This window comes from Pterocles gutturalis, unplaced genomic scaffold, assembly GCF_000699245.1.
Source record: "Pterocles gutturalis isolate BGI_N339 unplaced genomic scaffold, ASM69924v1 scaffold32997, whole genome shotgun sequence".
NCBI lineage: Eukaryota > Metazoa > Chordata > Aves > Pterocliformes > Pteroclidae > Pterocles > Pterocles gutturalis.
This window is the reverse complement of record NW_010113868.1, coordinates 47,745-58,296: the sequence shown is the minus strand read 5'-3', so window position 1 is coordinate 58,296 and position 10,552 is coordinate 47,745. Positions and strand designations below refer to the sequence as shown.

The window sequence follows — 10,552 nt, the reverse complement described above, 5'->3', positions numbered from 1 at the left end:
AGGAATGCATAGTTCATTTTAGAAAAAACAAACAGATATAAAATTAAAAAAAAAAAAAGAAGAAAATTGTATTTTCTGGGACTGTGTCTCTGTGTGCACTATCACGATGCCTATTTTGGCTTTAAGATCTGAAGGTGCCAGGCTGTATGTGAATGGCCGTATTTTTGGTGCTTCTAAATTTGATTCTAGCTTTACCAGCCATGTGGACCTTACATGGCATTGGGGTGAGTATCTGCCAGAAACAAACTCTGTTAGCTGTTCTTACAAAGAAAACAAGTCAATAAGTTTGCAATGGTGCACTTCCATTCAGGAAAAATACATACCTTCCTCTGGTGGCCAGCAAGCAGTAAGCAGCCTTGGTGGGAGAACAAGGAAAAGCCTATATAAGACAGCAGGGCTATATGGCCTTCAGCAAACCTAGTATCGTTCAGGCAAATAGTATGAGACACAGTTATTAATATCTTTGTTTTGTTTTTAAGAAAAAGAGGCTATGATAGTGAGGAAGATCAAACACTGTATCAGCCCTTGCTTAGAAAGACATAGGACTAATTTTTAGCTTTACCATTCAAAACTGATGAAAAAAACTTGCTTGAGAAAGGACTATAGGGAAATATATTTACTTTACCCTCCTTGTATGCTTTCCCAACAGGTGGATGTGGCACATTTACCAGACCAGTCACCTACAGCTGAATCAGGCATTTATTTCAATGGGACCTGCTGAAAGCAGTCAGTTTTGAAAAAGAGAGCAACTTCTTTTTTTGATTGATGGATGTTTATCTGAAGATCTGCACTTTCCAGTTTGTAAGAAGTATTAATTTTTCTGGCAGACTGCATTATCTCCAAAAATGTTTCTTTTACTTAGCAAGACTAATCATAATTCTGTAAATAATATATACATACGTATATATTAATTTAATGAGTTGATTGACTTTTTGGAATGTAGTCATGGGTTAAACTTACAATGTGTATTTAATCTCTTACAGTTTAATTTGCATTGTGTATGAACATATCAGAAAAATTATTATCAGTTGATTACTGTCAACTGAGTTTCAGAAGTTTAACATCTTGTATGTTAAATCGATGAAATAAGCAATCCCAGACCTGTAATATTATCCAAGAGTTTACTGCTTTTCAATAATATTGTTCCACAGTTTTATCATGTAAAGGCACCCAGGGATTTATTTGTGCTTTGTGGTATTGCCAGTTATTTTATATACAAGTGCTTTTACCACCTCTATGAAGTACTTGTTTCAATCTCTTTAAAAAACACTTTTGTCTAAATGAATGTGCTGGCTAGTAGACTCACCTTACCCTGTCTGAAAGAAAATCTGAAGTTTTCTGGGTGAGTGCTGTGCTGCACTGATAAGAACTATGACTACCACTTCTTCTTTTTTAATAGCTGTGATATAGAAACCAGCTTACTATAACTTAATATCGCTTCAGCTCTCATTACTTTCCACACACACAAGCTCTTCCATTCCACTATACATTCTAGGTTTGGCTGGGCTACCAAGAAATGAAGGAAAACCATCACTCACAGAAATTAAAGAAATCTCAAATAACGACAACTACTGTATTGCGCTCACCACTTGCATATATATAGAAAAAGTGGCTCAGTGTGCAAACTCATAATTCATTGCATTCCACAAAATACATTCAAAATTTACATGAAAGGGGGAGGCTTCTGTAGCACACACTAGAGCTTTTCCTGTGATCAGTTTTCCTGTATCCTAAGGCAAGAAACTAAGGTTGATTGCTCAGTTGCTGTAAGTCTTACCGCATTGTTATTTGTAAGTGATGTAGAGCAATATAAACCAGAAATTATTTCCTTTCCAAATTTGTTTGCCTTTCCTATGCAGAAATATAAAAAAAGCTATAGTAGTGATATTTTGTTCTTTGAATCCTGATACTATTTTTTTTCTGCCTATTGATCTGTTTACAGTATTTATTTTGGAAGTTTTTGTGCTGCTTTCCTCAGCTGTTCAATAATTCTGTTTTTCCCAGGTTAACATTTTGGTCAAATTCTCAACAATTCCGGAAATTGAAATAATTTCATTGGTTTCAGTAAAGCCATAGCAATTGACACACATCAGGATTTCAATCTGCTCTTTAAAGAATAAAAGCACAAGAAAAAGTAGAGTATTTCAAACTACATGCTGTCTGTTTACCTCAGGATCCAGTAAATTCCAGTAAAAGTATCACTGTAAGAGATGGTCATAGATTATTATTTTATTTTTAAAAAAAGGTCTGAAAATACTAACTTTACAATTTTCAGAACCACATTTGCTATTTTAGTCTTCTATCTATTACAAGTATGTTACAGACATACTCTATTAGTGTATTATATTATTCAAAGTCTCTAAGTTGAGTATTTTGCTAAGACTGAGAAATTTTGTGTCCAGCAGTTGCTCCTGTCATAACTATTTTATGGTCTCAGAATTCCCAACTTCTATGGGTCAGTACGACATCCTTTACATAATTACTGTTTAAGTTTCTGTGTTTGGCACTGGTTTAGATGTTAACATCCTACCCCTAAATGCACAAAAATTTTATGCCTAATTGTATTTTATTTCCCTGTTGGCTATCTGTTGCCATGGAATAAAGATAACCCAAATAATATTTACAGGGAGTGCCTACAGCATATATAGATCAGGACACATTTTGCTAACAAAATCCAGTGCTGACTAGCTCTGCTGGCTCTTTTTTTGCAGTGTGTTTTATTAATGTCCTTTACATTTTGAATCTCCTGCAATTCAACTGGTTACTTATCCAGGAGAGTATATTCTGCATGGCCTTTTCACTGATTATTGCATATTGCATCCTGAGGGGGGTTGTTTGGGGATAAATGGTCAAAGCTAATCATCTGTTCCCTACAAATGAGTTTTTTGCTGCGTGCTTCCTCTTTGCTTTACTGACTAAACTCATTAATTTTGCCACTACCAATACTTGGCGCTTCTCTATTTATTAATCAAGGTGTTTGTCAAGCAAATTTAGCATTAATGTCATATATGCTTGGATCAGGAAAATAATCAGTTGATCTTTCATAATTTAATAAGTGATTGGTACCTTGAAAAGACTGACATTACATGGAAGGATGTAAAAAAAAAAAAAAAAGTATGATCAGCTTTCTTTTCTGGGTGGGTTGGCAAAAAATGCTTATGAGAGATCCTGAATTGACAGGCAAGGGGTAAGTCTAACCTATGGAGTAAGCAACATGTTTGATGTTCTGGTCTCCCAACCAGGAGACAACAGGGACCTGGCACCCCTATTTCAAGCAGAGCTACTATTGGATGAGGCCTGTGGTCACGGAGTATGCATTGGTGTGAGACTATGACTGACAAATTAGTGAAAGCAGACAGACTAAAAGGAAAGCTCTTAATTTATAAATACTCATATTCATCTAGTAATATTTATCCCCAAATACTGAAGCTCTTCTACAGCTACTGTGACTGTAAGGTTGTTTGGAAAGGTATAAAGCCATTCTTTGCACCAAGGACAAGTTTCCTCTTAGGCCTAGAACCAAGTATAGGGCACATCTTCATAAGGCAATGGTAGGAGCCCCAGGTGTTAAGCATGTTTTGGAAAAAAAAGGTCAAAGGAAATATTTAACTTCTTACATTTCAAATTCTGAAGTTTAAGGTATTGAGTGGAATATCACTGACTCTGTGACCTTTTGGCAAAATTTTCAAACAGGCATTGCAAACTTTATTCTCTGGCATAAATGCCAGTTAGCAAGAGCATGTAGGAGAAGGAAGTCCTACTGGATGACTGTCAAAAGCAAATGAACAAGTATTTAAGCAAACCAAGAACACATAAATGCATCAGTGATTAAACTGAAAGAGTTTTCTGCCATACTGATTACTGAGAATACTCTTTTGAATGTCAATACTACTCACATACAAGAAGAATAATATACAGAGAGTCACCATGACAGCAAAGCAGCAATTTTTTAATGTTTGCTGCATTGAACAGTGTTCAGAACAGAACCAGAACTATAAAACATGTTTCTTTGATAGATGGGAACAGTCAGTAGAAATTGGGAAAAGATTTGAAGCAGTGGTACTAGATACCATCATAGAAAAATATTAGTTTCTGTTAATATTGGTAACACACAAATGAAATTACTCTCAAGGTATGATAACAGGGCTGCGCCTGTAGGTAGCATCTGTTACAGAGTTTCTTATTGTCTCAGAGTACCTTAATGTGGTTCTCTGTTTTTATCTCTGAATTCTATCCCATCACAATACATACATTCCGACACTAATTCATATTCGGGGCTTTTTTTTTTTTTGTTTCCCTTTGGTTTTTCCCTTGAAATTGTCTAGAGGACCTCAAGAATGAAAGAGCAGAGAGATCCTTCAGTGATTCTGCTCCTTTAACTTGCAGGGTTTTCCAGCATTTACTCCATAACAAGGCACCAAGAACACATCTTTCCTCTAAAATGTATTCATGATCCATGATAACTTATTTCAAAATTACTTATTTAAAGGCTCAATATTGAAACATCTATCTGGTTCAGAAGTATTGCTTTTTTTATGGGTTCCATTCCTTTTTTAAGTCACTTCCATTGGTTTATGAAATCTTTACTCTCCATGGCTTCTCTCTTGAAAAAAACAAAAAAAACAAACGTTTTTTTAAAAAAGCTTCTTACAAGACTAGGATACAAATGGAAAAACTATCTGGTTTTTTGTTCTCAATCTTATAGATTCTGACATAAAAAATGCTCAAATATTATGCACAATACACAACCTTAAACAGATGCAGCACTCTAGTTGTACAGCTACCTGGCAATTTGTCCTCTTGAAGGGGTTTGGGCTAGCACAAGAGGACAGAAAAATTAACTAGTTGAGCCAACCAGAGAACAGCAGAACAAGTGCTGTAGGATGAGATTCTGTTGGAGGAGGCGGCAGTTCTCTCTAAAGGAGGCTATAATTATAGTGGCAAAGGAGACACTGAAGGAGAATTGCAGAAACAATGCAAATGAATGGGTGTAGAGCTCAGCTGTGCATGATGTAGACAGTACTTGAATATGGATTTGAAAAAGCCCACTTTATGCCTGAGATGTTGCTCAATAAAACTTTCAAGAACTAGAGAGAGATGGAGGTGATTGTACGATTTTAGAGGGAAATTCGCAGCACTAACAGAGAAGGGAAGATTTACGACCCTTTGTTGCACAAGAAGTCAAAGAGCTGAAGACACACAGAACAGGGCAGAAGTAGAGACGGAGCAAAACAGCATAAATAATGTGCAAGAAGAGGCCTACTTCACTAGAGAATGAAGATGAGAAATGGGCAGAAACAAAACACTGTGTGGCAACAAGTAAGAGAAGAGCAGCACATCATACACCATACACACAAAAAAAAGAGAGGGAAACCAAGAACCCAAGGATGAACAGAAATGGAATACAGGGAGTCACAAGAGAGAACAGTCTGAGAATTATTTGCTTACAGGAGTAAGAAACAGAAGGACTTGTGATGCCTACCAGCACTGTTGAGACTAGCCAGAAAGCCCAGAAGCAAAGGGAGAAAGGACTGATCAAGAAAAAAAACTGTGTGCTAGAGGTCAAAAAGTTTAATTGATTAATTGAGTGTAACCTAAAATTAAGCAGGTTAGGTTTTTGGGGTTTTTTGGGGGGAGGGAAGGTTTTTTGCAATAGTGATTTTTCAGACATTCCAGGATTCTGAAAGAACTGAACATAAAGTTCTGGCAGGGGAACATATTATCGAAGGATGAGCCACCAGTATGAAACAGTCAGGAAGAAAACACTGGCACTAGCCAGTTCCTTGTTTCCCACGGAAGGTGAAAATATTAGCACCAGTTTCTAAATCCTTCATGAGATAGCAGTATGTTGTATGCTTCTGGTTACTTGTTTTCAACAACAATGAAGCAGATGAGGACTGCTAGGAAGATCACAAAAAATGAAGGTAAATGTCTTCAAGAGATTGGACTGTACAGTTGTAGTGGGTTGACTCCTGCTGGCAGCTAAGCTGTCACCCAGTCAGCCCACTCACTCCTGGCCCCAGCCAGACAGGAGAGAGAACTGGATGGTTGAAAGAGAGGAAATATTCATTGACTGAAATAAAGACAGTTTAATAAGTAAAGAAAAAAAGGAAAAAAAAACCCCACCAACTAATACAAAAGCAATCACTCTCCACCTCCCATCAACAGATCACTGCCCAACCAGTCTCCAAGCAATGGTTACCTTTAAAAAATTCCCCCCCCACCTTTTAACGCAGAGTATGATGTTATATGGTATGGAGTGTCTCTTTGCTCTGGGTCAGCCATTGTGGCCATGTTGCCTCCCAACGTGCTGTGCAGCCCCTGCCTACTTGCTGGGGATGGCAGGGGAGAGCAGAGTGAGGAAAAGAGAAAGCCTTGCAAGCACTGCTCAGGAATGGCTGAAACATTGGTGAGTTATCAACACTGTTTTGGTCACAAATCTAAAATATAGCACCATACCAGCTACTATGAAGAAAATTAACTCCATACCAACCAGACCTAGTACAATAGTCCAGCAAAATGTTGTCTGAGAGAAGACTGCTGTCTACTTACTTATCAAAGAGGGATTCCAATGAAGGAAAGAGCTGTTTTAGACTGAAGAACCATATTGAAAGCATACACCCACATAAGACATGGTCAAGGACATGTAGGTTGAGGATGTAAATTCTCTAAGAATAAAAATACAGTCCAAAATAAGCGACAAAAACCAGTTGACCTTTGTAGATAAAACCAACTTGCATAGGAACTAAACTTTCTTATTTATAAACATCACATCTCAAGATTCACTGAGAAATTTATACGCAAATCTCAATAAAGAAATTCAGGTATATGGTATGTAGGCAAAGACACGTAATTTTAGCTTTCAGCAGTTTCCTTCACATGTAACTTAAATATTGTAAAGAGCTATGAATATTTTATTTTGACTGTCTTAAATTGTAGTTTTTGTGACAGCCAAAACAGCAAAATCAGCAACTGTTTCTGTTTTTAAAGAAAAGTTTTGCCTTTGCTTATACATTTGCTTCTTTAAAGAGAAAACAGTACTACTGTGGCTTAGATTTTCCTCAGTGGTTACTGCTCTTAAAGTGCTTCATTTTAACTTCACTATAAGAAAACAACACTCCTTTTCAAAAGAGATTGTCGTGCACATCATAACTCTCAATTGCATTGTGGAATAACATATATTCACTTACAAAGGCTTTAATCCTTAACCTAGAGTTGCAGGTTATCAGGACACAAGCTACAGATAAAAATATGTTATATATTTAAATATGAACTGCTTCCTTGTCCAAAGTTCAAGCTTCCAGAAAATAAGGATAAGTATCAGAGGCGTAATAAACACAGAGAGGAATTTGTTAATGATTAAACAGTAAGATGAAAAACTGACACTAGCAAAAGGAAATTTTTAAATTACAACAATGCGTGTTCAAGTCCAGAGAATAATTTGTCAAAGCATGTAAGTAAGCTAACATTCCTTATGTTGTTGAATAATAGTTTGGACGAAATAATTAAGAAATTCAAGCAGAAAATTACTCTGAATTGTTCAAAGGAATGTGTGAGGTGATCTACTGGATGTTAAGAACCTCCTTCTCTATAAACAAATGGTATACCCTTTAGAGTATGCATGTAGTGTATTTTTAATATATTTTACAACATGTACAAGTTCTCTATTACTTCTAAAAACTAAGTATTTCTTTCAAATTAGCGATGATTATTTCATTGCAATAAAATAGTTACCTACCATATTTAATAAAACCAAAGATCAAGACAACTATGTTAATCATTAAGAATACAGTGTCATCACAGTGAACAATTATTAAAAAAAGGAAACAAATGACAAACTAATGATTAACGAAAAAATTACAAACTAACTCTGGCCCATTATTCATTAGGTATTGTAATGTGTTGTTTTCCTCACCTTGAACACTTTGTTCTAGAGCATAAATTTGACAATGCATTTGGACTCAAATCAGCTTTTTAAGGCCCCATAATACTAATTACGAAACACAAAGTTGCTAAGTGCTTATGGACCCAGCATAAGTCTTTCCCATTTTCATCTGTAGCCACCTCATCTCATTTGATAAAAACTGGCTTGTAAAATGATCAAAACGTTTACCTATTGTAAAATGTTTCTAATGCATTTTAAATAATTTTGTTAAAACACTCTTTTACAAATTAAAACATGGATAAAAACATGTTTTCTTCAGCTGTAGCCAACAAATCAGATTTTAAATTTCCTTAAATATATTTTGAGTTTCCCCGTAAGACTACTTTTGAACCTCAATTAAATTAGAAAGAAAAAAAAAAAGCCCCAAACCAAAACAGGATATTTTTTAAGGACTGGCAAATCAAGTCGAAACAGTTAGTATGTAGATAAAAAAAAAACCCAAAAAACCAACAAAAAACCCCCCACAAAAAACCAGTAAGAAAACCAAAACTATGACAAATTTCAGATTGAACAATATTAACTGCGGAAAGGTAACAGCCTTTCTGTCATACTATAACAAAATCATTTAGCTCTTTTGACCATTGCCAAACAGTTAACATTTCTTTAACATTACCTTCTTATATGTTTGGAAAATATTTATTATACTTATATATACTTAATATTTTGATCTCAATACTCACATATTTTAGATTTCCATTTGATGTGGGAACAGTAACAGGTCAAGATATACTTGGGGTAACAACAACACGGCATGTTCCATACTGAAATAGTTCAGAAGATGGTTGACATATTGCTTGCTCTGACTTTACTGTAATTTAGATTATCTATTCATGAGAGCAACAAATATTTGTTACAAATACTCTTCAGTAGTCCCCTGTGACACATATAAGTATTACTCTCCTGGCTTTGCCAGCAGATGCCTTAAAACAGCCAGGTGGCTTTCAGCAAGTTAGCTGCAAACCTGACAATGTATGGATTGACCTCCCATTTTGGTATTTTTACCACTGCACAGTGCTAGCTCTTGTTTTATTATGTTCTCTGGTCCATTTTTAAATATTCACTTGCAATTCAGTATGTAAATAAACATCACTGGAGTCAGTTAATATAAAAATGTTGCACATATGATAAGAAATAAAACCTTGAACAAAAAGCACAGTTGCAGATAATTAACCTATCTCTGTGAAGAAACTGTATCAGCTTAAATTCAAGAGCTTGTGACTTTGGAACAAAGGTTCCCAGGCTGCGCACAGTGAAACCTGTGCTGATGGGCAACGCATGGCTCACACCTCCTCCTTATTTCCAGTTGTCAGACTCCACTGACAGAATTCTTACATGCATCACTTCCCAGTACTAGTTGTACGTACACTGTGTAAAGAAGTATAAATATATACTGTATCTAAATATTATATTTACAATCTGTACACATATCTATAGCATTCAATGTATTCAATACAGCATTTCATATATATGCAACCACAATATTGTATGTAATGCTATAGTTGTAGGTAATTCACAGAATTTGGGTGGCAACAAGTAGCCAGGGAAAAGATCTCCAGGATGGAAAACAAAAGTTCTTTAATATTGTCCCTGCATTAAATTGCAGTCTGCAGTATGAACAGATAAATAAATAGGGAGCCCAGGATGAGTTCAGATTTTTGCAATGTGTCTTCAGCATCAGATTTTCTACCAACTGTTTTGTAAAGTGATTATGTATTTCTGCAAGCTACAAATCAGTTGCTCTTTTAATCTACGCACAACAGGTAGTCTTGTCTTGATTGGATGTCTTGCCAAATTGTTTAATTAAGTCAGTACTAAAGCAAAATTCTGTGAAATCTGATTGTGACAAGCTTTTGTCTTGATTGTGTCTTTCAGAAAACACATCTGAAAAGTATTTGTCTGCAATATCAGCTGTATCTTCTTCTGAGCAGCGATTTATTTTGCCTTTTAAATAATGAGATGCGACTAATCATCTTCTTCCTATGGTAATTACAAAGCCAATGTTAATTAGACAGTAAATACAAATTATTTGTTTTTACTATTACAGCTATTACTTGCCTCCAGTTGCTTTAGAGAGTGGATCCTCTTCTGCCATGATATGCAGTCCCCCATTGCTTCATAGGCCATGGTCCCTTATTTTATTCTCTTTCTCTAACTAGGCTCAGTCTGGTCATCATGTGTCTTGGCCTTAATCTCCGTGATAACCCTCAAGTTGTTGGAATTGTTGCATTTAAAGACCTCAATCAAATGCCATATGTCTTTGCAATAAAAAAACACCACATGTGAACATGGTTAAATATGTATGCTGAATTGTGTGTATGAGATGCCTCCTTCCATTCTCACTCCAGCCTTAGAAAACTGGCCCTGCTTCTAGGGCCTAAATACCCTACTTTTTCTCTCCTTGTGCCCCTTCAGCCAAATCTCTTTGCCAAGGTCTGACATTTCTTCTCCCTCCCCTGGCAAAACCATGGCAACTGTCATCTGATTCTTGTTATAAACCCCCTTTTCTTCCTGTCCCAAAAATGTTGTAATTGCTGAGCCTTTGCTTAAGGCTTAAATGTTTAACAAGTGCTTGTTTTAAACCAACTTCCCAAAACAACTGGTCTGTCT

General features: G+C 35.9%; 1 protein-coding gene across 1 annotated transcript in view; it reads left to right on the top strand.

Annotated features, from left to right (window-relative positions):
* The window catches only part of IL15 (interleukin 15), a 25,456-nt gene that overhangs the window by 11,136 nt on the left and 3,768 nt on the right, over positions 1–10,552 (top strand). The window contains exon 2 of the mRNA XM_010074671.1: positions 9,818–9,927. Within this exon, the coding sequence (XP_010072973.1) occupies positions 9,818–9,927 (110 nt within the window). The remainder of the gene's footprint in view (positions 1–9,817; positions 9,928–10,552) is intronic.